At 40.9% G+C, this 27,853-nt stretch overlaps 1 protein-coding gene across 1 annotated transcript in view; it reads right to left on the reverse strand.

The window, feature by feature from the left end:
- Positions 1-26,152, reverse strand: part of LOC133460186 (FRAS1-related extracellular matrix protein 2-like) — a 122,774-nt gene extending 96,622 nt beyond the window's left edge. Inside the window, exons 1-2 of the mRNA XM_061740755.1 lie at positions 21,175-26,152; positions 16,969-17,058 (exon numbers count right to left, since the gene is read on the reverse strand). Coding sequence (XP_061596739.1) covers positions 16,969-17,058; positions 21,175-26,152 — 5,068 coding nt within the window. The remainder of the gene's footprint in view (positions 1-16,968; positions 17,059-21,174) is intronic.
- Positions 26,153-27,853: the final 1,701 nt, after the last annotated feature.

Genomic DNA, 27,853 nt, shown 5'->3' on the forward strand with positions numbered 1-27,853 from the left:
CTTTTGTGTTTCTAACTCCTGCTCATGTTTAGGCTGTAGGATTGCTGTGCTCTGTTGACAAGTGATCGATGATGACGTTGATAGACGGCTGTTGATGACCAACGATTTGACCCAAAATACATTTGGAGATTCACTTGCAATTTTTGTTTTAATGTTAACTGTGAGGTGAGAATGGAGGAACAGGTGAAATGGTCCAGTGAACGGGGAATTTATATTTCTAAAACGCCCCGACGGCACCATTGATTAAGGTAGAGTGATATGTCTTTGTAGAAAGGACTTTCTTACCACCGAAGCAGCTCAAGTTTAACCACATAAATGCAGAGCACCCGGTCGCGAGCACAGCCACAGCTAACGTTAGCAGCAATGGTGTTACCACAGCAACGATGTTACCACAGCAACAATGCTACCACAGCAACGCTGTTACCACAGCAACGATGTTACCACAGCAACAGTGTTACCACAGCAACGATGTTACCACAGCAACAATGTTACCACAGCAACTGTGTTACCACAGCAACAGTGTTACCACAGCAACGGTGTTACAACAGCAACGATGTTACCACAGCAACGGTGTTACCACAGCAACGGTGTTACCACAGCAACAATGTTACCACAGCAACAGTGTTACCACAGCAACGGTGTTACAACAGCAACGATGTTACCACAGCAACGGTGTTACCACAGCAACGGTGTTACCACAGCAACGGTGTTACCACAGCAACGGTGTTACCACAGCAACAATGTTACCACAGCAACGATGTTACCACAGCAACAGTGTTACCACAGCAACGGTGTTACCACAGCAACGGTGTTACCACAGCAACGGTGTTACCACAGCAACGGTGTTGCAACAGTGTTACCACAGCAACGGTGTCACCACAGCAATGGTGTTACCACAGCAACGGTGTTACAACAGCAACGATGTTACCACAGCAACGGTGTTACCACAGCAACGGTGTTACCACAGCAACGGTGTTACCACAGCAACGGTGTTACCACAGCAACGGTGTTACCACAGCAACGATGTTACCACAGCAACAGTGTTACCACAGCAACGGTGTTACCACAGCAACGGTGTTACCACAGCAACGGTGTTACAACAGCAACAGTGTTACCACAGCAACGGTGTCACCACAGCAATGGTGTTACCACAGCAACGGTGTTACCACAGCAACGGTGTTACCACAGCAACGGTGTTACCACAGCAACAATGTTACCACAGCAACGGTGTTACAACAGCAACAGTGTTACCACAGCAACGGTGTCACCACAGCAACGGTGTTACCACAGCAATGGTGTTACCACAGCAACGATGTTACCACAGCAATGATGTTACCACAGCAACGGTGTTACCACAACAACAGTGTTACCACAGCAACAATGTTACCACAGCAACGCTCTTCCCCAATCTAGACTGGAGGAGAGCACAGCGCCTGCGCACGTCTGCGACAGAGAGGATGGAGAATGTTGTTGCCAAGTTGATGTAAATGTTTAGGATCTGTTCAAGTCTTTAAAAAAATACTTTATAAAGCGATTGTTTGTTTTATATCAATCTTTTGATCTGCCACAATAATGTAATGAATCTAAAACAAAACATGTAAAATTGAGGCCTTGTCTCAGCAATTTTTAGGTGCAATTAAAAAAGCGATTAACTAGATGAATTAATTACAGATCTTAATTAATTAATCGCATAAAGTTTTTAATCGCTTGACAGCACTAATACATGTATATATAATTATATGAATGTGTGTGTGTGTGTATATATACACTCTATATATATTTGGCTAAAATGTATTTTGGTAGCAGCAGAATTGCCCTAAAGGGCTGACAGCATTTTTCATTTTACAAAGCAGAATCTTATTAAATTCTTGAAATAACTTTGACTTGAATTAAAGTGAATCTACAAGCTTTCCAAGTATGTTCAGCTTCAGGGCCGTCTGCAACAAGACTTTAGAGAAAAGATAATCTTAGAAATATTTGCTACCGTAACTAAATTAAAACGTTAAAAAACAATGTGGCTATAACAAATTTGTTTTCACATATAATAATTGCCCTGAGATGTCTCAGACTTGTCTGAGACATCAGACAAGAGATGTCTAAAGCAGCACAAAGAGCTTTCATTCATGTTTAATATCTGTTTGTGTATTTCTAACCCCCTGATTGTTAGAGTTGAAGCCTACAGGTGGATGCTGGGGTGGAGATGGGAACTATGACCAGCAGCAGGCTTGGCAGTTGTGCATTGGCTGGTAAGGCAGAGATGGATGTAACTGGAATGAGCAATGTAAAGAGGTCTATTTTAAGGACAAACATCGCTCAGGCTGTCTGGCCCGAAGACGTCGGTGGTTGCCACACATCTGCAAGAGGAGAATCACGAGCATCACCTCAATACTGCAACCCCTGCAGTCAAACGTGGTGATGGCAGCGTTATCTTGTGGAAATGTTTCCCCGTGACAGTAACAGGAATACGGATCAAGCCTCCATGGGGCCCTAAGCAAAATTTGACTTTGGGGCCCTCTATTACTGCCAATAATACTGATTATTGATCATTCACACACACACACACTATAAATGTATTTCATGCTCTTCCCTGTCATTACAAATACACTTGTAAAATTATATGTAAGAACTTGTTGTAGTTAGATTGTAATCCACAGTGATTAAGACCATGGAGGAGACAACAGATTAAAAAACTTGCAGAAAAATCTTTCAATTAATACTTTACAAAGTCAGCAACTGCCCCTACTGGCCACACAGAGAAGCAACAGATAAAAGGTCAAAGGTCACAGTTGCAGCAGAGTTGTTTCCATCATCCTACTGTCAGCCTGGCAGGTTTTTACCATCTATGGTTTTTAATCTGAAATGGGAGCAAATTCAGCTACAAGAGCGGCCTGGGGTTGATTTACACTTAATATTTAAAGTGATATAGTACTAAGTGTGATACTGAGTGTCATCTACAGTGTAGGCCTACTAAAAGAAACAAAATAATCAAATAGATCATTTATAAACCATTTACTGTAAACACGTTATCTACTTTATTTTTGGTTTTAAATAAACTGCAACAGCAATATTTTTTCCATATAAGAATAAATTCAAATGTACAAAAACAGACATTATTAAATAGAATAAACAAATCAAATCAAACAAATAGAGCCGTAGAGGCAGTTGTCTATATGCCAGCAGTAGTCTACTCTAGTCTGTTAACACAATATCGTTTACATAACAATATTAATTACTGTGTTTTTGTACAATAACATACCTTTGATAATGTATTAATTATCACTCACACATAAAAAAAATATTTTATTTTATTTTTATTTTTTAACTCTTGGGGGCCCCCTAGTGGTCACGGGGGCCTAAGCAGCCGCTTAGTTTGCTTATGCCTTGGGCCGGCTCTGGTCAGGACTGAGGGAAAGATTAATACGAAACTACACGGCAATCCTTTGTGAAAACATTTGTTAGTGTTTATAGTCTCAAGGTGTTATGGGAACTAAGCAATAGATGGAAGGATGTTTTACCTCTCATCTGAAAAGTTTATTTCTAACTGACAGATTTGGATTTCTGAAAATCACTCCTGATATCCAGCAGCTAACAAACTTGAATTTCTTTCACCAGGAGGTCTGAACTGAAAAACTGAAAAAGGAGCCTAGCTGTCTTCTATTGAAACATTTAGACGTAACTCAGTTTCCCTTCCAACTAGATTCTTTTGCTCAGCAAAAGGAAAAACTTCAAAGATGTTCCACCCAAGTGAGGGTCCGAATAATTTTGTAAAAGTGAAAAGAAAAAAAAATATTTTAAGACAAGGCTGTGACGTACATAATAAAATAAAACTTGTAACATTCTCTCTGCAGTGTAAAAAAATTAAATAATAATTTATTTATTTTTTAAATCACCAACCACTACACGACTTTATTGGCACTGTCAGCTAAGCTAAGTATGTCACTTAATGAAAAGTGCTTTTATTTTACAATTTTATGCCGTATGCCATTTAATTTTATCTGCCAATAATAAGATGAAAGACTGAGACTGTGAGTGAAAAAAATAAATGCATCCCCATCTCACCCTATCCAGCTCAGGCTGAATGCTACCTGCCAGCGACCATGATGTCAAATGTGTCACATAAAGTGTTCAGATTGCCTCTTTCATGCCTCTCCAATAAACATTACAAAATGTTGTGTAGCATTCATGTAAAGGTGGAGCTATCTGTGGCATCTAGAGGTGATGTGTGAGGCGGGTGTCAGAACCTGGACGTGATGGCAGGTGTGTTTGTGTTCACCTCACTTTGTACTGGACTGGCTGTCCTTTAGATAACAAGCTGTTGGATCCTGTGACAGCAAACACAGACCACTGAAAGAACACTTGATGCCTCTCGGCCAGATACTAGGGCTGGAGATCCATTCAAATGTCAAGAATTGATTTGATTCTGATTCTTGAGATTCAGAACTGATTATCACATTTTGATTCGATCCGATTCGATTCGATTCCGATATTGATTTGGGTTAGTGTTATTAAAGATGTTTTTTCAGCTGTTGCATGAATTATATGACTGTGTAGTTATGCAACATATTAATACTACTATTACTACTAATTAATACTACTACTAGTATTATAACTGAGATTCAACAGCAAGTATTGCAGCTAATGATGCTGTAAGGACCAATCACCTCCCAGAATGCTGGTAGAGCTGCTTTCAGAAACATCATGGGTCAGAATTACCAAACAGATCCAGGGAGGAAACAGAGACGTATGAAATCGCTTAGATTTTTTCCCATTTATGAGAATTTGGTTTTTAGCCTTTTATGCAAATGTAACCCCAAGACAGTATATAAAGCAAAGAAATATAGACAATTTATGCAATTATAACTGAAAACGTTAAAGGAGCATGAGGCTCCTTTTAAGAAATGAGACTCTCTAGCGCCACCCTTCATCACGACGGCCGTCGGGGGTACTGCAGCCAACAGTGAAGCCGGCACGGGAGAACGGGGAGAACGTGCATGCAGCGTCATGTGACGTCACATCCGCAGGAAAACGCAGGAAATTCCGGGCACGAATTCCAGCACATTTTGCAGCACACAGCCTGTTCAAGGCAACAGAGAGATACACTAGAGGGCTCATTCTTTTGGGTTTGGAACGCTTCATCTGACATTATTACTAGTAAACTATATCGTATACGAATTGTTTTTCATAAATCCTGCCTCAATCCTGCCTCAAGCTCCTTTAATGGTTTCATACCTTTAAACATATTTAAAGGCAAAAACATGGCACAAGTTATGCGTCCATTAAAACATTCCTTTTTTGGGCATGAACAAAAAAATACCAAAAGTTGTAATGTAATGATGAAAAAAAATCTATCTTTAGACATACGAATCGATTTTTAGGAATTAATAAGAGAATCCATTTAGAATCGGAAAATCCATCTTTTCAACACAGGCCTACCAGATACATAACATACGGTGAATGCAGATGTTTGGCAGTTGTAGCTCTTTTCTAGCTTTTTTCAGTGGTTCGATGTCAAACTCCGAACTAAATTTTCTCAGCACGGCAATGCTTCTTCCTGTGCAGTACATGTATTCTGCTGGTGGCCGCACGGCTTATCCTTCACGTCTCCATCTGTCTTCTGAGCCCCTTTGTGCAGGAGTCTCCAAATCCTAGTGCAACTCGCAAACAAAGGGATTTATGCAACCAACAATCGCATTGATGTCTCTCTCACCGTGAAAAAAAAAATGCTTTTTGAAAAAGCACTTGAAGTGCCATGACTCTCCTGCTAAAACACCCTCACAGTAATATTTCAACATTAATGGAAGCCCATGCACCATCTATTTGACAGGAGTGGCTGACAAAATTCAAATATTTCTCTCCCCCTCTGGGTACTGCAGTACCTTTTAGCTGATTCTGACAGATGTGAGAGCTGCTCTGCTGAGAGGATGGGCATGCGGGCAACAAGTGGCAAAGAGGATCTCAAAAAACGGAGGTGTGTTTGGATGTGCACAGAGTGGGCTCAAATAAAATCTTATGTGCATTTTTTTTCCTTCGGTATTGTGCACTTATAGCTCAAGTCAATGAGCATGTGGATATCGCCTGAGGAATTCAAAGCCTTGCGGGCAAAAACTTTAAACTTGATATATAAATTGTAGGGCTGTCAAACGATTAATTTTTTTAATCGCATGTTGTCGATAGTTAATATGCGATTAATCGCATATTAATCGCAGATTTATTCACACATTTTTTGCTGTTCTAAATTACCTTAAGGTATTGTTTTAATGTCTGTAATACTGTTAACAACATGAGAAATGGCAAATATGCTGCTTTATGCCAATGTTTATTCAACTTTTCACAAAAAAAAAGCTTTTGACCTGAATGTAACATTCATTCATAAATACAGACACAATGTAGTCCCCAACTTTATACTTGTAAAGACTAACTTAAGATTCCTTGTTTTTTTAAGCAGCTCAATGTAAAACAATGAACCATATGCATCACAAACATTGTACAAGACAAGAAGTGCATTGGTCAGTTACATTTTCCATGTAATTATGTATAACCTCATATGGAGGGGAAGAAAATTCTCAAATAAAAGGTTTGTCTGTTTTTGACGAGGGGGGGTTGGGTCTCTGCATCGATCATGTGTTTGGCTGCAAGTGGTATTTGAGACTCGACGTACTTCCATGGTAATTCATTTCAAATCGACAGTACATGCAAATAACTTTAGTCTTGTCCAGCGAACCATCTGGCATCTTTTTGAAAGTGAACTAGCTGTTCAAAAGTCCCTTTTCATTCTCCATCTTTCCTTGCTTTTCCTCCATACTTTTCCTCAAGCTACGGCTTCGACCGGCAGAAATCATATAATGCGCGTTTTTCTTTTTTTTTATCCTGCACGTTCAAAAAATTGTCAGCGTTCAGAGGAAAATATAGTTCTAGTACGTTAAGTTAACACGTTATTAACGCGTTCACTTTGACAGCCCTAATAAATTGCAAATTGATTTATTTATTGTTAATTCATAAAAATCCTTTCCAAGTGATTTGTTTAATTATTTCCGAAGCTTTTGCTCTATATTCGATCAGTAGTGAAGTGCCCTCACGTTACACTCCATCCACTCATCCAAACACGGGAGATAAAAGTGGCATATGACAGAATAATGCATGATTTCCCCCCGGCGTCCAATAGCCATTAGGCACAGCTGAGCTGCTGAAGCACCTTCAGCTACGTTGCACATGAAACCATAAGAAAGTGACAAGTCAGGCAGAGAATCTTCAATCCTTTGAAGTTCTTGCGGTACACTTAGCAACCGTGAGGTTTTTCATTGATGTCTTTAAAGACAGCCGTTTATGACCCTGGGCGTCGCTCAAAGGGAGAACGCTTGAGGACAAAGAACGTGTGTGTCTGCCGCGCTGCATCTGTTCGCACGTTTGCCTTCATCTATGCAGAAGCAACTCCGTTCACAGTATGTGTGGACTGTGACTGGCAGCTGAATGTCGGCGCTCCTGCAGGAGACTGAGCTCAATACTGGCACAGCTTCAGCATGGATATCATTCCGACATCTCCCTTTGTCCTCATTATAATATTCAAGAGAAAAATGAATTTAATGTAGCTTGGGATAGTTAGTGGGAGTCCTGAGACCAAACCGTGCCTTAGCGCTAAGATGATAAAAGTTACTGAAAGCTTTGGTTTCTTCTTTCTACATTGCTCTCTATTCTCTACTTTCTCTTCATAATTTCCTCAAATTCTGCTGAAAACCGCTCGTGTCTACATTAACTGTCTTAATAAATGTTTATTTTAAGAAGAATGGCTTTTATTAGTAGGTTTCTTCATTTAAACAATTCACCCGGGCTCAAAAAGCCCCCGACTACTGTGTGTGTGAACAGCATGTAGTGAACAGATATGTGCTAATTAAGCAATCATGCTCGTAAAACAGGATTTCTTTAGGAGCTTAAAAAATGAATAAAAATCTAAGAAGACAAGAGAGCTTGGACGACTTATACAGAAACAGTACACCAGAGGAATGTTATGTTAGCTTTCTTTGTTTTCTTTTAATTGGTTTACGCCGAGACGAGGAGGATGAAAATTAGATGAGTAAAAAAAAACCTGCTAACAGAAACACTGCGACGTTGCAGTGTTTTAAAGACAACAGACCATAAAGATGAGAACAAAAACAAAATGATACGCTGATAATAAGGTGTAACGCATTCATATTGTCATAGATGTAAATCCCAGCATTTCACGTTCAGCTAATTCTCATGATCAGAGAGTGTTTGGTCGCGCTTGAATGTTTTCATGTCAGATATCACTTGTCAGCCACAGAGAAATGAGGAATCAAAGATGATTAAGATGATGAACATTTGCTTCACGCCTCTCCAAGTCTTGTGCTTTCATCTCAAGGTTCTAATAAAATGCAAATCATGGCGAGCCACATGGCTGAATGTAGCACGATCCTACATTACAGACACTTTGACAGACAGACGCAGCAAGAAGCAACAGACATGACAGTAAAACCCAAAGCTGATGACTGAAGCAGAGTCGACATAACAAACCTCAACGTACTTTGAGATTTAACTTACAGAGACGGAAAATGTTAATATTGCGGCTGCTTCTCAAGAGGGAGAGAGGAGGTTGACCAACTGAAAGGCAAAATTAACATGAAATAACAACATATACAAGCAACACAGATGTTGAGGAGTTTGGAAATGAATAAATCACCATGAACAATGATGTGGGACTGGCTGAGTGAGAGGGAGGAGATGGAGAGGATAAAGACAGGATAGCTGGCCCTGAGAGAGGCGGTCGACAGTAAAGCCCAGAATGCAGACGGAAGGGAACTGTCTCCTGGAGCCAGGGAATGTGTTCATGGCCACGGTTACATGATGTTTTTTAATTCGGAATTAATTATTCCGAATTAAATAATTCAGAATTAAACTATTTTCCTTCAAGTTTACATGGAAATAGTAATTCCAAATTGAGGTTTACATGGAAAACACGTTTGATCGGCTTTATCCAATTCCTCTTCAGGTCTGGGGGTTGGGAAGGTTCTGATTGGATAGGGGGGTGGACCGGAAGTTACGTCTACAAGAAGAAAAACAAACTTAGCCACTAAAACTTTGAAAACCTCACAATTTTGACGTTTCCTGCCATCTGTTCTTTTAATTATTTCCAAGTCCTCCAAGCTATTTATTAAAGTTATAGTCAGTAATGTTGGAGAGCTAGCAAGATTTGAAAGTGGCACCTCCTCTAAGCCCCGCCCCCTCCTCCCCCTCCCGTCAGCGCTCCGTCCAAAGCCACGCCCCCACAAACTTTGGGGAACGCGCATTTGCAGGAGTCCAGTTTTCCAGGACATTTTGGACAGCACATTTTCAACAAAACTACCCCATGTCTCATTCACCTGTAAGTGAGGCCGGTTTTAGGGGGGGGACAGGGAGGGGCTGTGAATCGCACTTTGGCTTTCTTTTTTCAGCCTTTATAGCAGGGCGAGCCGTTACATTCGACGTGACCGCCCAACCGCGAGCCGGCGGTGAAGTGACGGGGGCCCTCCGATGTCAGGCCACGGTTGCCAGTCGGTCTGGAGGAGCAGGGGGGGTTACACTGGGACAGTCTGAGCCGAGGACGACCCGTGGGAAGTGGACACGGGGGCTGGAAGCAGAGTGCGCGCATGGGACAGAGGGGGGCGTGGGCGGGACTTAAAATGAAGGCATCTGGTTGGTTCTTTCCCCCCTGCCAAGCCTCTGGTCCTCTGACCTATCCGTGCCATTCGATGCGCAAAAAACAGATTGGTCAGAGTGTTTACAGGATTAAAGCTGTCAGAGAGGTCAGATTTTTTTCTTTCCTTTTTCTGAACACATTATTCGCTGGCTACTCTCAGGATGGAAGGACCATTTCACCCAGTATAACCATAATTTTTTTTTGAATACGATCACAGCTATACCTTTAAATCTCTGCTCTTGACCAGCGTTTACTTCGTGCTGCCATCTTGAAACTTTGTTTGGAAAACAAGCCCAGTGCGGAATATAAGCGTCATGGAGACAGACGGATGAGGGAACGAGCAGAAAGACCGGAATTCATTTAAAGCGGAATGAGTGTAAACATGATCTGGAATTATTCTATTCGGATTTTTAATCGGAATAAACCAGCCACTTACTTCTGAATTAGGTGTTTACATGGTCATTTTTACTAATTTTAAATCGGATTTAATTTTAATTCTGAATTAAAGAGGAATTAAACTTCCTATGTAAACGCACTGATTGTGTTAATGTCGTCAGCCTGTAGTGAATACTGATAGATTACCTTTCAATTCTGCTGTAATCAGAACACCGGGCTTTAACAACAACAGAACATGTTAACCGAAGGGTCGGGGGGATTTACCAGGCTTTTACTTGCTTTTCCATGACTTCCACGTCTATTTGAACTTCTCAAGGTAATGAGAACACTTTTCAGGATTTTTGCTGTCATGGCTTCCATGGTAACACGTGTTATTTTGGATTTATTGGAATAAGCAATAAACAATATGAATAATTCAAATGTAAATGTCTGCAGTGTGCATCTACACGTTGGACATTTACAGCTCCAAATCTGAGGTAGTCAGGACAGATAGGGAAAATTCCGATTAAATGAGTGATTCTGACATTTATTTTGACTTTTATTTCTTTTCAGACAGTATGAGCCCAAGATGCTTCATGTTCGTTATTTTGTCTCATCAACGTAACTTCATTTGGTAATATACAAACATTGTTTGTTACAAGCTTCCAGCATATTAAAAAACAAAAGAACTGGTAATTCTATACAAGCAAGGTAGCAAAGAGAAGAAAATATGTTTTTTGTCAAGGTCAAGGTGAAATTAACAAAACAATTAAAAACAATTAACAAAATAGCCCCAAAGTGATGAACATATACTGAATGATACAATAAAAACAAATAGTAATAACATACTGTTAATTGTTCAGAAATAAATATATGGACAATTTGTTTTAAAATGGACAATAAAAGAAATCAAAATGATATAAAATGTCTGACTGTGCTTGGGGTAAAACCAGTGCGAGGTACAGTCGTGGGTGTTTAGCAGCGACTGCATCTCCACTAAAGTCCCGCTCTAATGCAGAGTGGGAGAGAGTTCCAGTTTGGGGCTGGTGACTGAAAAAGCAGCGTCTCCTGCGGTTTTTAATCTAGACCTAGAGCAGCGTAACAGCAGCTGGTCACAGGACCTTAGCGCTCCGCCTGCCGTGTGTAAAGTCAGCATTTCGGATAAATAGTAAGCTGCTAGATTATTAATTTTGTGACAGTAAAGAGGATTTGGTCCTGGACAGATTGCCAGGCTGTTGTAGAACCACACATAAAGGCTGACAACTATTCCACCAGACCCTTGTTTTAATGATAAAATAAGTGCCATGTGCTCCAAACCATAGATAAAAAAACAGAGCATCCACTTCATCAAGAGGTCCATAGCTCTGTGATGATACGGGCTTCTATCAGCAACTTTCACAAAAGGTATTTACTAGGGCTGTCAAACGATAATTTTTTTTTAAAATTGCGATTAATCACATGTTGTCCATAGTTAACTAGCAATTAATCGCACATTTATTCACACATTTTGTGCTGTTCTAAATTACCTTAAGGTATTTTTTTTAAAATGTTTTTAATACTGTTAACAACATGAGAAAGGGCAAATATGCTGCTTTATGCCAATGTTTATTCAACTTTCCACAAAAAAAAGTTTTTGACCTGAATGTAACATTCCTTCATAAATACAAACACAATGTAGTCCCAACTTTACACTTGTAAAGCCTAACTTAAGATTCCATGTTTTTTAAGCAGCTCAATGTAAAACAATGCACCATATGCATCACAAACATTGTACAAGAAGTGCATTGGTCAGTTAAATTTTCCATGTTATTATGTGTAACCTCATATAAAGGAAAATAAAAGGCTCCAAAAATATCCCCTTCTCCTAAGTGGGATCAAAACTTGTCCAGGCGCCTTTTTTGCAGCTGCTATCCAGCGTTATCTGATTTTGAAGGGGGGGTGCTATTACTGCATCAGTCGTGTGTTTGGCTGCAAGTGGTATTTGAGACTGGACGTACTTCCATGGTAATTAATTTCAAATCGACAGTACATGCAAATAGCTTTAACTTTAGTCTTATCCAGCGAATCATCTGCATCTTTTTGAACTTGTCGTTCAAAAGTCCCTTTTCATTCTCCATCTTTCCTCGCTTTTCAAAAAAGTTCACGCAGTAATCCACCAGACTTTTCCTCAAGCTACAGGTGCCGTCCACCGCCAGAAATCATATAATGGGCGTTTTTCTTTTTTTTTATCCTGCCCGTTAATCGTGTGTTCAAAAAATTGTCAGCGTTCAGAGGAAAATATAGTACTAGTACGTTAAGTTAACACGTTATTAACGCGTTCACAGCCCTAATAAATTGCAAATTGATTTATTTATTGTTAATTCATAAAAATCCTTTCCAAGTGATTTATTTAATTATTTCTCAAGCTTTTGCTCTATATTCGATTAGTAGTGAAGTGCCCTCACGTTACACTCCATCCACTCATCCAAACACGGGAGATAAAAGTGGCATATGACAGAGCGTTAATCGCGTGTTAAAAGAAATTGTCGGTGTTAAGAGGACGTTAAGTTAACCCGTTATTAACGAGTTAACTTTGACAGCCCTAGTAGGACTATTTACACTTCTGTGATGGCAACGTTCATGCAGAAATGTATGAGAATTTAGAGCGAAGTATAAATGAAGATGACAAGAAAACATCTTTTTCAGGGATGAATTTTCAAGACTGCACGCTGCACCCTTTGCAAAGGCGATATCAGACGAAGAACAAAGTGCTGGTCGCGCCTGCATCTGTGACCTGTCTGTGTCCACCGAGAATGTGTGGAGAGAAATGACAAACGCTTCAGTGATAATCCCAGAATGCTGCAAACCCGTAGACGTGTTTGCAGGGCGAATGGGACAGAAATAATAACAAGAACACATCTGTTTTGTGTCCTCAGAGCAACTATTAGCAAGGGATAGTTGCATTTTTTGTTTTCAGAGTTTTTTCCTGTTTCCTTGATTGTTTGTTTATTAGAACCACTATGACTACTTTTCACGTACGTTCATTAAGTAGTTGCAATTAATTATTTTGCAGGAGAGCAAACTAAACACCACACATAAACAACACATCCCCAGACCATCACAAACTGTGCACAAGGAGTAGGCCGTTCTGTTAATATTAAGATGGACGGTTACACACTGAAAAATACATGTGATGAGTAGTTTGTGCAGTGAAACGTGTAAAAGCTGAAAGTGTAAAAGTAACGAGGGGCACTGTGGAGTAAGTGGATGTATGAGGCCTAGTAAAGCACTGATAGAGCTGGGCTGCTGGGATCAAAGGATTTTATTGTAACCATCAACTTTATTCACACTGAGAAGAGCAGAGACAAGAAACAAACATTCCCACCAATAACCGTTATGTCTAGTCATCCACAGTGTTGTGGGACAAGGTTTTTTAACATTATGAGCTCGTTCCCATGCCGGCCGATGCAGGTGCATGAATTTGAAGTACAGTAATCCCTCGCTTTTCGCGGGGGTTACGTTCCAAAAAGAACCCGTGATAAGTGAAATCTGTGAAGTAGTAACCTCTCTTTTTTTTTTACAATTATTATACACGGCTTCAGATTGCGGAGATCAGCACCGCCCCACCACGACCCGATTAATTGGATCTGAACGGGAGAATCGGTGCAGAACGTTTTGTCCATATTATGGGCTTTGGAGAAAATTTGCAAACTTAAATTTGGCAAGCTGTTTTACGTAAATGTACATGTACAGTACATATTAAACCGTAACGTTATTGACACACAGGAAGTAAAGAAGTGGGGAGACTGTTTAGCCAATCAGAATGCAGAACACGATGCACAATGCAAATCCGTGAAGCAGCGAGACGTGAAAGGTGAACCGCGTTGTAGCGAGGGATTACTGTAGTGTGATTTGTTTGTATAAAACATCACATATCTAAAATGGTAGATTTAATCTCTCCAAACTATCTCTTTTAAGCATTATAAAATGCCAAATATCCCATAGTTGTGAAATCAAACCACCAACCTCAAAGTCAAGGGCATATTAACATTAAGCATCCAAAAGTTGTGCATTAGTGACTCAATGGTTAATCCAAAAATGATCAACTTGTGGTCAACGCTTGAAAAGTATCTTTTCTCATTGTAGCACCTCATATTTTGCAAATACTTTTTTAGTAAAGAGAACATAAAGCGTCAATACAATAATAGAGTAATTAAATTAAATTAAAGCTGCAAGCAGCGATGAACGGGCCCTTGCGCGTGCAATTTTCATCAATAAAGGTCAAGGACTCCACCCACAACTCTTTATGTCAAACCATTCAAAAGTTATGCCAGAAAATAGGAACTATCAAATATCGACCAATCAGAAGAAGGGGCGGGGCTAATTTGCACCAATTATGGTCAAGGACTCAAAACCATGTCCCTGACACCACCCACGAGTCTTTATATTAAACCATTCAAAAGTTATGGCAGAAAGTAGGAACTATCAAATATACACCAATCACATGAAGGGGAGGCGCGCTTTTTGGCGTCTATCGTCGCCACGGTAACGCTTTTGACTGAGAAAAGTAAGGATCGCAGGATTGAGACACACATTTTGATGTATAACACACCTGGGTGCACATTACGGTTCGGGCCGCATTAACGGCCGAAGAAATGGCACAAATTGCACCAAAATTACACAATTAATTCAAAATGGCCGACTTCCTGTTCGGTTTCGGCCATGGCGCCAAGGGGCGGGGCTGATCTCCGCAATTTGAAGCCTTGTATAATAATTGTAAAAAAAAAAAAGGTTGCTACTTCACGGATTTCACTTATCACGGGCTCTTTTTGGAACGTAACCCCCGTGAAAAAACAGGGATTACTGTACCTGGATTTCTCTGAACGTCCAGTTTAAACCTTAGCTAGATTGTTGCCAATAGTACTGACTGTTTTCCAGCCCATTTGAGTGAACTTCACACATCCCAGCGAGTCTTCACCTGTTTGAGAAGGTTCTTCCTGACACTCTTCCTATGTCAATGAGCCTGTAATGGAGCCACATAATTACCAGTGTTTCCCTCCGAGCTCTGCCCAGCTCGTACGCCCAGGGCTCTCATTAGCAACGATGCTTCCGGGGCTCTTAAATATCAAACAGCTCGTTGTGCTGGAGGCCTGACCCCTCCCCATAGCCCGCAGCAACCCCTCTGTGCTAATGCTGTGCTTGTACATGTAGAATTATCTAAGCATGCAGCATCATACTTAAGAGTTAAAGTCTTTTAACTTTGTCATACAAAAATGCACTTACAAGTACTTTCATTTGTTATACATAACACCGAGTTCCTCTCTAAAGCAGAGTTGTAGAGTTGGATTTTTCTGCTGCTGTTATTAATGACAACTGCAGGATGTCAGCAGTATGATTTTAAATATTTTTGTCCTTCCTTTTCAAATTTTATATCAGGAATCAATGTGCTTCAACTTCAACTCTTTGGAGAGTTTAAGCAGAGAAAGTCAGTGGCATAAACTCAATATGAACTGATAAATAAAGTCATGCACTTCAAGCAGTTTCTTCTTTAAAGCCTCGGGCCTCTTTTAGTTTAACCGGAATATAGCCAAAAGCTGAGAGAATCTACGCACTGAACAGGAGCATGGAAAATCAATTACCCAACGTTTCTCCTTTCAAGTGGATGAAGGGACCAGGATTCTTTGCTTTATGAAACGCAAATCTGAAAAGTGTGTCTGCACCAGGAAAATTCACAAAGCCTTACTCCACGCTTTTAGACAAACTGTGTAAAAACATCTGAATCCTGGATGTTGGGTGTTTAATGCGAACGACACTTTGAACTAGAGGAAATAATCAGCATCCGAGAAAGACTCATTCCCTGCAGGTCATGATGTGCAAACAAACCATGGAAAGTTGCACAAGAACTAAATACTGTTTTTTTAAGTATATTTTCCGTTGTGCATAATTTTGCAGTCCTTTAATTTAATGCAAAGCAGTGTCCTGCTAATTGCGTTGATTGTTCCGTAGGGTGTGCAGTCTCAAATTGTATATTTAAAGAGACTATATCATCAAAATGGACTTTAGTGTGACTCAATATCTGCTCTTTGTATTCATTTCCACACAATGAAGTAGATGCACGTCCGCAAATGAATGATAAGAATCTGTTGGAGTTGAGAAACTTTAATCGACTTCTATTTTGTATCTCATCAATGGGCATAAAGTGAGGATCATCGAATTGTTAGAAAAAAAAGCTACAGAAATCATGAAAGAAGGTAAACCAAAATGCATCTGTTAAAGGATGTACATGACATGTAAAACACATGTAAACCAAATCACACCAGCCTTACCGTGCTACTAAATAAGCTTTTTAACTAACATTTACTTTGCATTAAGACAGAATATACTGTTAAGTGTACTTGACATGTCCTGGAGTTAAATTTAAAAACGAGGCAGTTTCATGAATTCGCTGAACTTTAAAAATGATGTGGGTTAATCTTGGCAGCTCAAAAACAGCTTTTTACTTTTCATTAGCAAGAGCGTCTCATCAGTTCACTGGTGAGCTAATGCAACGTAACAACGTCTGCAGCAAACAGGCTCAGAGAGAAGACCTGCAGATCCTTCACAGCTCACATTCACTACCTGTTCCCCGAGTGGTGCTTTATTTGATCTGATTCTCCAGAATAACATGAAATCAGAGAGAAGAAAACTAAATACAGTTCAGTGATCTGTTTATAAAACCTGCAGGGAACAATTTCCAAAATTAATCTCCCTATGAGCTGGAACTACCCGCATGACAGCTGACTCGCTAGTCCATCACAGTCATAAGATATTGAATGAATAATTCTCTGAGCCTTAACACCCACTCCAGAAACTCCAAGCAAAGAGAAAAGTAATAAACGGACTCGGAGAGACGAAGAAATGCAAATGTCAGGAGAGACAAATCTTACCGTTATCCGCAACAGAGAAATGGAAGACATCTGAACTGGCATTTTCTTCATTCCGCAATACATAACAGACGTTCAGGTCGTTGATATCGGCTGTAGAAGAAGAGAAAAATTGAGTTTATTTGTTTGTTATAGTAAGGTCACGTGGAACTGAAGGCTGCAATTCAACAAAGGAAAATGTACACATTTTCTTTTTGACATAATTCATTAAAGAGTGCAAAGGATGGCCGGTTTACAGAGCAGTCTCAAATAAATGGCCATGTGGTTGAGGTAATGTGAAGCGATGCATGATGAAAATTTAAAACATGCTGGCTAAACTATAAATTATATTTTGAAGATATGTATCCCTGTCAAGCTTTAAAAATCATATTTGGAAAACAATTTGCATTTCACAATTAGAAAAACATTCACGAGATGTTCCATGCCGACCACAGAAATAGCCTCAAACACACTTTGAAGCCGTATAACAGCGTTATGGCTGTTCAAACACACTCTGTCAAATAGTTTTTCAAAGATGGGAGCTGTCCCGCCTCAGCGACGTATCGGCTACAGTAACAGCAGGTCTCTAGTATCACACTGACTCCATTCCTTATCAGCACTCAGCAAGAACAATTTTCCACCAGAGGAAGCATTCTGAAAGTCATGCATGTGTAATCTGAAATACGAGCCAGCTCTAAAGGAAATTAGTTTTAAAATCCAGAACTTGCCAACTGTTTGTGTCAGCAGCCCTGAAAAAACCAGGTGACGGTGGATCTTTTAATGACAAGCGAGGTAAGAATGTTAAAAACAGGAATGCAGTGGGGCACCACAGCTGTTTCTCTTACTTCTCGCAATTACAGGGTTGCATTTTTTTTTTCAGCTTTCCCCACAAGCATCTGTTACAGTGCAGAAAAATCATCAACAATGTGAAAGGGCTGTGCCCCTGCAAACCACCTCTCTCAATAATAGATGTCAGACGAAGGAGCTTCATAAAATGATAAACCCCTGACTCCTACAGTAGCTGGGACACCAGCCTCTTTCCGCAGGTCGCCTCCTGTCACTGCACGTTTCTTGCTTTTCCTTCAAACACCAAGTTGCAAATAAAGAATCGATAATTGTTTTACATTCATCGTGGAGTCATTTCTGCGTAGGTTTGAGTTCAGCTCTCCGGTTAGTGTTCTTGAAAACGCTTCTGTGGCACAGACTTGAACTCCAGGGCCTTACAAATATGAAGTCAACACTGTGATCAGACGCTGCAATGTTCATTCAATATTTAAAGAGAGCGCCTCCTGGGATGTGCCCTGGAAATAGGATGAGTAAATAAAGAGCAAAGGATTGTCTCTTTCACCTGGCTGATTCTCCTGACGAGCCTGTTTGCTCTCTCTCTGACTCAATCTCTCACACTCATTCCCTCATTTTTTATTTCTCTCATGTCAACTTCAGCCCTTCACTCCTCACCAACCCTCTTCCACTTTGCCTGCACTCTCTTCCCTCTCTTCAGTGCTCTGCCTCTCTTTCCTTCTGCACCCTTTTTTGTTTCAAAGACGGTAGCCGTATAGTGGTTGTCAGAAGTGTCTGCCTCCTGCAGGCTGAAGAGCTCCTTCTAAACCCTGTCTTCTCAGTCCATGTCTGAGTTTACGCCAAACTCTGGCGCAAGCAGGTGAAATGACTTGACTTGTGGGCTTAATTGCCTCAGAATGAAGATTGCATCGCTTTAAGACACAATCAGCTGAATTGTTCTCTCAGTTTCCTTGACAGTAGAAATGGGCGATATTTTACCATTCATGATATACCGTCAAAAAAACTCTCCACGGTAAGAATTTGTCATCTCGCGGTAAAAACGATAAATTCCCGTTGATGAGGTTTTTGTGTAACAAACATGGCGGAAGGCGGATCTGAGAGCGAGGAGCTCGTTGTTAAACGAGGCTCCAGCTCCATTATCTGGAACTGGTTTGGATTTAAAAAGAGAGACGAGGAGCAAACATCATCTATTATGTGCAGAGTCTGCAAAAACAGAAGGAAATGGTTGTTACATTTTGATATAATGTTTGACTATTATGAAAAAAAATTGCAATAGTATCTTATTTGTGGCATGTTCCAACCACAGGTTAATTTGCACATTTTATTTATATTAGAAGAGGTCATCACTGATTGGATTTTATTTTCAGTGAACTTTTATTTATTTGTCCTGTTTCCTTATTTATCAGGTTGTATTTTTTCTACTTTGTGATTTTATAAGCTAAGAAAACTTGAAGGACTATGGTACTTTTGCTGTTTGCACTGTTATCCCACTGTTTAAGCCATGCAGTTTGAATAAATGTTGAATCTGTTCTTACATTTCAAACTTGTTTCATTTGAGTCATTCCAGTTTTGCAGTACAGGTGTACTAATTTAATTTTTTATTAATTCAATTTAATTGGTGTAGTTTAGTAGCATTTAGTATTCTTTTAGAGCAGTGTTTTGGGGGCTCCAAAGACTGAATGTGGTGATAGATTTATAGTTAAAAAGGTGGAGTTGAATTGTTATTTTTTTATCGTCATTTTAATCGTTATTGGGATAAATGCCAGAAATTATCGTGATAATTTTTTTAGTCCATACTGCCCATCCCTACTTGACAGTATTGTGGAAACACGCATGCACGTGCAGAAAAGAGATCACATTCATAGACAAGGTGGCACAGCTCACTCTGCATGTCAGCAAGAAACAGCAGAATACTTGTTACAAGATCTGAGTTTTTTCTCTATTAATATTTAAAACGCACAAAATTATCGTCTCAAACTGACCTGAGATGGTAAAACTATCGGAATGTGCTGCATCTTAAATACCACCCCGTCACTTCAAGCTCTGCGCTGACCTTTTCACACGATCCTCTACCACCACCCCGCTTCATTTAACAGACCTCCGCAGAGAACTTCAGATGTGAACATTTCCCCAGAGATGCAGAAATAATTAATTATTCATCTACAACGTCCACAAAACATCAGCCTGAATCTTTGGTCTGCTAATTATGATTTGATGCGCAAGACACGTCTAAATCAGGCCCGCAAATTAACTATTGAAATTCCCAACCCAGCGCTTGTCACACAGATGAATAATTATAAATCCATAAATTAAAAGGTTTGGGAGGTGGTGTGTGAAATATTAATAAAGACTTGCTGATTTACAGGGAAATTGAACTTTTTACTTTCTGTTTTCTAAAGCATTGGATCACATATCAGGGGAATGTAATTATTTGATGACAAAAACATAATTAAAACTACTTTCAGTTCCCAGAGAAGCAAAGCAATACTGCTTTTTAAGGTTTATGGTAAGACCTTTCACAGGGTTGGCACTAATATCAATTTATAAACTCAAATGAATAAGTCACTTATTAGTAATAGCATCATTAGTAAGATTATTCACATATCATAAAGCGTATGTCATTTTCTCAGCCAGATGTATCAGATTGCTGAAAAACATCTCTTTCTTTTTTTTATACTCAGAGGTACCAGCAACATCTCTTTCAATTGATTGTGAAACCACAACAAATATTGATTTCAACAAATAGACCTGTGAGCTGTTTCCCCAAAACCACACCAGAATTTCAAACATCTTCATTTTATTCTCTTTTCCGACTTTGTCATTTTCTCCTAGTCGATGCCTATTATCATTCAGTTTCAGTTAAAATGCTCTTGTCTTAGTGTCTTAGTGGTTCATCCCTCTTTCACTTTTGATTTGTAGTGGGTGGCATTGATGAACTTCTTTCGTAAATTTAGGAGTAATTACTCTAAATTTGTTGTGTTGTGTTAAAAACAAAAAGAAAAAAGAGTTGAATACAGAAACTTGAATGTACATGGAAGTCCTGTACAGGACCGTCTCAGAAAATTAGAATATTGTGATAAAGTTCTTTATTTTCTGTAATGCAATTAAAAAACAAAAATGTCATACATTCTGGATTCATTACAAATCAACTGAAATATTGCAAGCCTTTTATTATTTTAATATTGCTGATTATGGTTTACAGTTTAAGATTAAGATTCCCAGAATATTCAAATTTTTTGAGATAGGATATTTGAGTTTTCTTAAGCTGTAAGCCATGATCAGCAATATTAAAATAATAAAAGGCTTGCAATATTTCAGTTGATTTGTAATGAATCCAGAATGTATGACATTTTTGCATTACAGAAAATAAAGGATTTTATCACAATATTCAAATTTTCTGAGACAGTTGTGTATAGTACTGTTGCTTACCTTGACTAAATGAGTCAATGGAGTTGTTTCCACGTCCCAGGTTAACAATGTAACCGTGTTGTGGCTGAGTGCTGAGGCGAAACAGCAGGGAGCCCGGTCTGCTGTCTCGGTCCTCCACCCTCAGCACTCTGGGGGTGATGAGGAACCCCAGCTGACCTGTGGGCAAAATCTTCAAAGTCTTTGCCCCTTTATTAACCACGATCTGGGGCACACCGTTGTCTACGGCCACAATGGTGATCTTCATCATCTGAGGGCGCCTTGTCTCGTAAACTGTGTCGGGGAAAACATAAAAGTCGCTGTGTTTGCCGTCCGTGACAGTAAAGGAGAAGGAGTCCTCGGTTGATTCAGTTCCATCGTGTTTGTAGCTGATGAGGTTTTCATTGAGGTCTTGTTTGGTGAAGCTTCTGGCCGGTACGGACTGGTTGAACAGCAGTTTGCCGTGTACAGGCAACTGGGTGACGGTGAATGTGATCATGTCCTCAGGTGTGTCCTGGTCTTCAGCAGTGAGCTCAAATGGTGTTATCAGCTTCAGCTGTCCTTCTGTGACTGTCAGGCTTTTTATAGTCACAACAGGTTTCTTATTATCAACATCTACAATAGAGATTCTAAATGTCCTGAAAATGGGGTTGTAGCCATCTGTGACTTCGAACTCAAAACTGTCCATTTTCACCTCGTCATCTGAGGTATGGATGTAGAAAATCTTACTGCCAGCCAGTTCAAGTTGAGTAAAAGATACAATTGGCAACCCCGGAGTGTCGGTGCACTCCAAATGGCCCCTGACGGGGGCCCGTGTGACGGTGAAGACCAAGTTCTCATCAGGGCTGTTGAGATCAGTGGTGCTGAGGAGATCTGTGCTTAAAGTCACTCTGCCACCCTCTCTCAGAGACACACCCTTACTGACCACATCTGGGAAGACCCTGTCAATCCCGCCCACGGTGATATAGAAGTACCGGTCAATGAGAGGGTTAATCCCATCCGTCACATCAAATTTGACCAGATCTCGGATCCCCTCCTGTCCATTGTGAGAGTAAAGCACAAGCCCTTCATCAACTTCAGCTTGTGTGAAATTCATGCCAAGGGTGATGTTCTCCAGAGACCCAGATGGGGTCTGTCTGTGTAGGACACCTTGACCAGGCCCGAACCGTATAATGTATGTGAGCGTACTGTCATCCGAATCTAAATCTGTTGCTTTCAGAACTTTATTGTTGATCTCTTTGGTCTCTCCAATTTCCACTTCCAGACCATCGTTGATAGTTAATCTTGGGGTCTCGTCATCAACAGGGATGATGAGAACAATTGCTGTTTTCTGCACTGAGTACGTCCCGTCCGTCAGAATGACATCGAAGCTGTCCTCAGTTGTCTCCGAGTCATCGTGCTCATAAATAATACTTGATGCCTCTCTGATCTCTTCTAGAGTGAAATTAGTTACCAAAACTGAGCCTGTGGATCGTTGGTTTAAAATGGCACCATGTTTGGGATGTCTGGAAATTATAAATGTCAGCTCTTCAGCTGGAATGTCAGCATCCGCTCCATTCACGATAACAGTGTCGATAACAATGTTCATCCCCTCCATCACCACTATTTCCCTCAAGAAAATCTCTGGTTTTTCATCATTTGCTGGGATAATAATGATTGGGAAGAAATAGTTTTCTGAGAAATGTATGCCATCAGTGCACCTGAATGTGAACCTGTCCTCCACTGGCTCTACCCCTTTGTGAATGCTCTGCACATAAAAGATATTCCCCTCCCTGATGTTTCGCATAGTAAAAGCACTGATAGCTGTTCCTGACCTTGACTTTTCTGAGCCTGGGGCAGGGGATATATTTTCCACATATCCTGCAGTTGGCTGGACAACGATGGTGCAAAGGATATCATCCGTTGGAGTGTCATTATCATCAGCACTCAGGTGCTCGGGCCCAATGCTATATTTCCCCCCTTCAATGACACTGAATTGAATCCCAACTCTAACTTCAGGGACCTGATTATCGACAGGAAGGACAGTGACTCGAACATGAACCCCAGTGACCTTATTTCCACCTACCGTCCAATCATCAGACATGTCTGTGAGAGTCAAATTAAATCCATCCTGCAGGGAAGTAAGACCTATCTCACCACTGGTGTGTCTATACACAACCACACCATTAATCACGTCGGCTTGTGTAAACCTCTTGGCAGGCAATCCATTCACCAATATTTCACCCAAAATTGGGGGATCTTCCACAATAAATGTCAGCTGGAGATCATCAGTGTCATCATCGTGTCCCTGAATCACATTAGTTGTGATTTCTGTGGCTCCATTTTCAAGCACGTCCATATGGGACCCAATAGTACCTGCAGGGAGGCTGATGGTTGGAGTTTCATCATCGACAGGCTTTACATTCACTTTAACTGTCACAGTCACAGTATGAATCCCATCACTAACGTCCAGCTGAAATTCATCACTCACTGTCTCCTCTCCACTATGTATATAGGATATTGTTCCACTGGAAATATCCTGCAGTCTGAAAACCCCTTTTTTCTCCAAGTCAGTAACTGCAACCTGAATCTGGCCATGTTTAGGCGGCTGACCCAGAGTAAAGGTGATTTGCTCACTCTTCGTGTCAGGGTCTGTGGCATCCAGCTCAGCCAGGGTTAGGATATGCATGCCACGTTCAAACACACTAAACCCCGTGTTTGTAATCTGAGGTGGTTTGTTGTTGACTGGCTGCACATAGATGCTAAAACCCCCCTCCACGGTGTTTCCAGCTGTGTCTTCAACAGTGTAACGAAACTGCACGACATGGGCAGTTATTCCCAGCTCAACATCTGGGGGGGCGTATGAGACCTTATGGTGGTTGATTTGAGCCTGTGTGAACTCTGTCACTTTAATGTCTGGGCTCTCCGTCAGAACCAGCGAACCAAACATAATTGGGTTGTTTTCATCTATATCTGTCGGAGGCTGGATAACTGTGTATTTGAGGTCACGATCCTCAGAGTCTAGATCAGTATAGCGCAGTACATCTTTGCTAAGGTGAGTGAGCTTGTATTCCTCAACAGTCATCTGCAGGCTGGTTCCGGGGAAGAGCTCAGGGGGTACGTCATCGACAGGTAAAATCCGAATTATAAATATGTTATTTTCTGATAGATTAGGGGGGTCGTTGTCATCCTGAACCGTGAAAACAAACTGATCCATGACTGCACCGGTGTTGTGAGGGCCTGTGTGTCTGTAAAACAACTTCCCGTCTATGATATCTTTCAGAATCCACTCAGTCACCTCTTTTTCATACACTTCATCCTCTGTACTAAACGTCCAAGAGGAAGGGTCCTCCGGGGCGTCCGACTGCCTCAGAAGCACCGTGCCGATCGTGGAAAAAGGTGGAACGACGATGAATTTAATAGTTGAGTCCTCTGAGTCTATATCAGCGGCGCTGAGCGCGAGAGGAGATATAGGCATCATTTGATTTTTGAAAAGAACCAGACCGGTGTTGGCATTGATAATCGGAGGCTCGTCATCAGTGGGAACGATTGTGATTGGGAAGAGGAACTCTACTTCATTCTTCCCATCCGTCATCTTGAAGACAATGTTGTCGCTGTATGTGTCGCTACCATCGTGCTGGTACACCACAGCCCCCGTGGCGAGCTCGGCAGGGGTGAAGAACTTCCTGTGAGAGCCGAGCACCACGAGGTCGCCGTGTCGCAGCCCGTCCAGCACGGTGATGGTGACGGCGTCCAGGTTGTCCTCGTCGCTGACCTCCAGGTTGTAGGTGCTGATGAGAGGCCGGGACTGCCCCTCGTACAGCAGCTGGCCGGTGTTACGCGTCACGACGGGGGCCAGAGTGTTCATTGGCTTCACAACAATCATGAAGGCAAAGGGGTCCGAGACGGCCCCTTCTGTGTCTACGACCTCAAACTCAGTCTGGAAAATCCTCTCAGTATCCGAGTCCAGCGAGGGTGGAACGTAAGCTATTTTCAGATCACGCAAGTCTCTCTGGAAGAAGGATGTGATTGGGAGGTTTCTGTCATCAGTGCTGACTATATAGCCCTCCTCGTAGGATAAGGGGGAAGTTATATTAAAAATAAGCTCTTCGGGGTCTGACTCTGCATCCTCAGCAGCGAGCATGTCAGGAGTCAGGGCAGTCATCACAAACTGGCTCACTTCCACCATCATCATGGACACGAAGCTGGGTTTGGGAGGAGTGTTCTCCTCTCCCTCTTTAATGCGAACCATAAGATGAAAATACTCCTGTTTCACTTGGTTGCCTTCCTTATCATGCAGCTCAACCACCATGGGAACATAATCCCTGTTGGGAGATTTACGCTTGAATATGTGCTCGTAGCGGATGTCGGCTTGCGTAAATTCATCACAGTCCATCATTGTGGAAAGTTTCCCCCCATCAATGAGTTTCCCATACCTCGGCAGAGGGCTGGTGCTGGAGAGGGACGTCACCTCGCATTTGTAAGAGTCCCTGTCATAAGTGAACTCTAAAATCTTCTTATCGATAGGGTTACTGGTCCCTTTGAGGTTGTCGACGGTGAGAGGCATGTTTTTGGTGAGTAACTCCAGCTGCGTAAAGATCACCTCCACCTCCATCATGAAGGGGATGATGACGGTCTCGCTGTGCGCGTCGTAGCGGAGCTGCAGCCGCACTCTGTCCCTGGCGGGACTCCGGGAGCCGTGGTGGGAATAAACCACGTCGCTGGGGCCGAAATCACAGGGAAACTTTTTGGGGAAGAGATGGCCCGGTCTCTGCGCCAGCGGGTCGTTGTCCAGGACGGTGATGCTGCACCGGTCCCCCGGCTGCGTCTGGATCACCAGGTCGTTGACGGGGTCGATGAAGACCGAGCGCCCCAAAGGCACACGCACGCCGTTGTTGGCCACCAGGATGGCGTCCTCCGACAGCTCCGACCGGAGCGCGTAAAATAATCCAGAGCTGTCGGGCTGCGCGGAGGCGATGCTTGTTACTGAAAAAAAGCATGAAAGAAGTCTGTGGAACAACATCTTTGCAGATCAGGTGCTGTTTCAGTGAAGAGCGGGGGTTAAAGATAAAATAAATCCTCAAAGTGATGCGAGTCAGAGGGATGCTCCGCGCGTCTCTCCACCTGCGCCCTCGACATGCTCAGTGAGAAAAGAAAAGCGCGCATGAGTTTTAACTTCAGACACTTGAGAAAGGCTGTGTTTATCTGCTACCGCCCATCTCTGCACATATTGGAGGATTTTGAGGGCTTGTTACCTCAGGCAAATCACCAGTGGACAGCTGAGCTGGCACTCAGGGGCAGGGGCGCCACCACAGGGGGGCCAGGGGTGGCCATGGCCCCCCTACAAATTTGCTGGCCAGCACACTTGCCTCAATAAAAAAAAAAAAACACTTGCCAGTCACGTAGATTCTATCATCAGTTATGCGTTTCATCCCAAATCATTTGGGCAAAATGCATATCAGTAGGCGTTTCTTTATTTCTGAGCCTAATAATTATATATATATATATATATATATATATATATATATATATATATATATATATATATATATATATATATATATATATATATATATAACTAAATATATAATATATTATTATATTATAAGAACTAACATATATGATATATATTGTATATATATTGTATATTAAAAATTGGTTAAAAAAGGTTTTTACCAACATGGTATTAACCATTAATATACGGTATATGCAGACAAGTTACAGTAGAAAGTAAAACAAAAAAAGTATTTCTGAGCCTGTGTACTACAACAGTATAATAAAGTCCTTTAATGACGGCTTTTAGTTTTGGTGTCCACCCCAAGAATTTAAGTGGCCCCATCTGGCCCCCCCTATGAAACATTTTTGGATGCACCCCTGGGAGGAAGAGGCAAGAGGAAACCCTGAATTAGGTGGAGGCTACTAATCCCATTTTCAATTCAATTCTATTTATATAGCTTCTATGACGACACAAGTTGCCTCTGGGCGCTTTCCATATCTAGAACATGACCCTCAAGCAATTATTACATAAACACAAACAATGGCAGTTTTTTTTTAATTCTTTATTTAGTATAGTATAGTATATTATGTACATATCACAAAGTAAAAGCATTAATATTCTTATCCGCCATCCAGTTTTTTCATTTTAAGTAAACATATTAAGAAATAAGAAAAGGAAAAAAGAAAGAAAAAACAAAAACTACAAAGAACTCTGTACAATCTGGGAGAGACAGACTATAAACATAAAACCTCCATACAGAAGAAAAATAACATGATTCTCAGTTGAGTGAAGAATTAGATAATAATGAGGTTAATGATATGATAGTATTAGTGTCTGTGGGGGGGAAGGAAGAGAAAAATAAAACAAGTTTATCTATTCATTACCTCCACAAATTCTGGGCGCAAAGTCTTCACATATACACAATACACAATTTTACAAAAAATACACAATTTTACAAACAAATCTTTCTGGAGACAATGGCAGGTTTTTACCTGCCAAGACAGGCAGGAGACTGACGACGCAATAACTGAAGACAATGTAATCTCGTCATTATGTCGCTGCATTAATAAACATTAAGGTTTTAGATTTGGATTTGGGGAAAAATAAACTAATTTCACTATTTTATATCTCATTGCAAATATTACATATTTTCATTTAGGATTAATCTGCTAATCACTGTCATTTGAATGATTAATGGGATTAAAGTGCTCCTAATGAGTCATGGAT

This window comes from Cololabis saira, chromosome 14, assembly GCF_033807715.1.
Source record: "Cololabis saira isolate AMF1-May2022 chromosome 14, fColSai1.1, whole genome shotgun sequence".
NCBI lineage: Eukaryota > Metazoa > Chordata > Actinopteri > Beloniformes > Belonidae > Cololabis > Cololabis saira.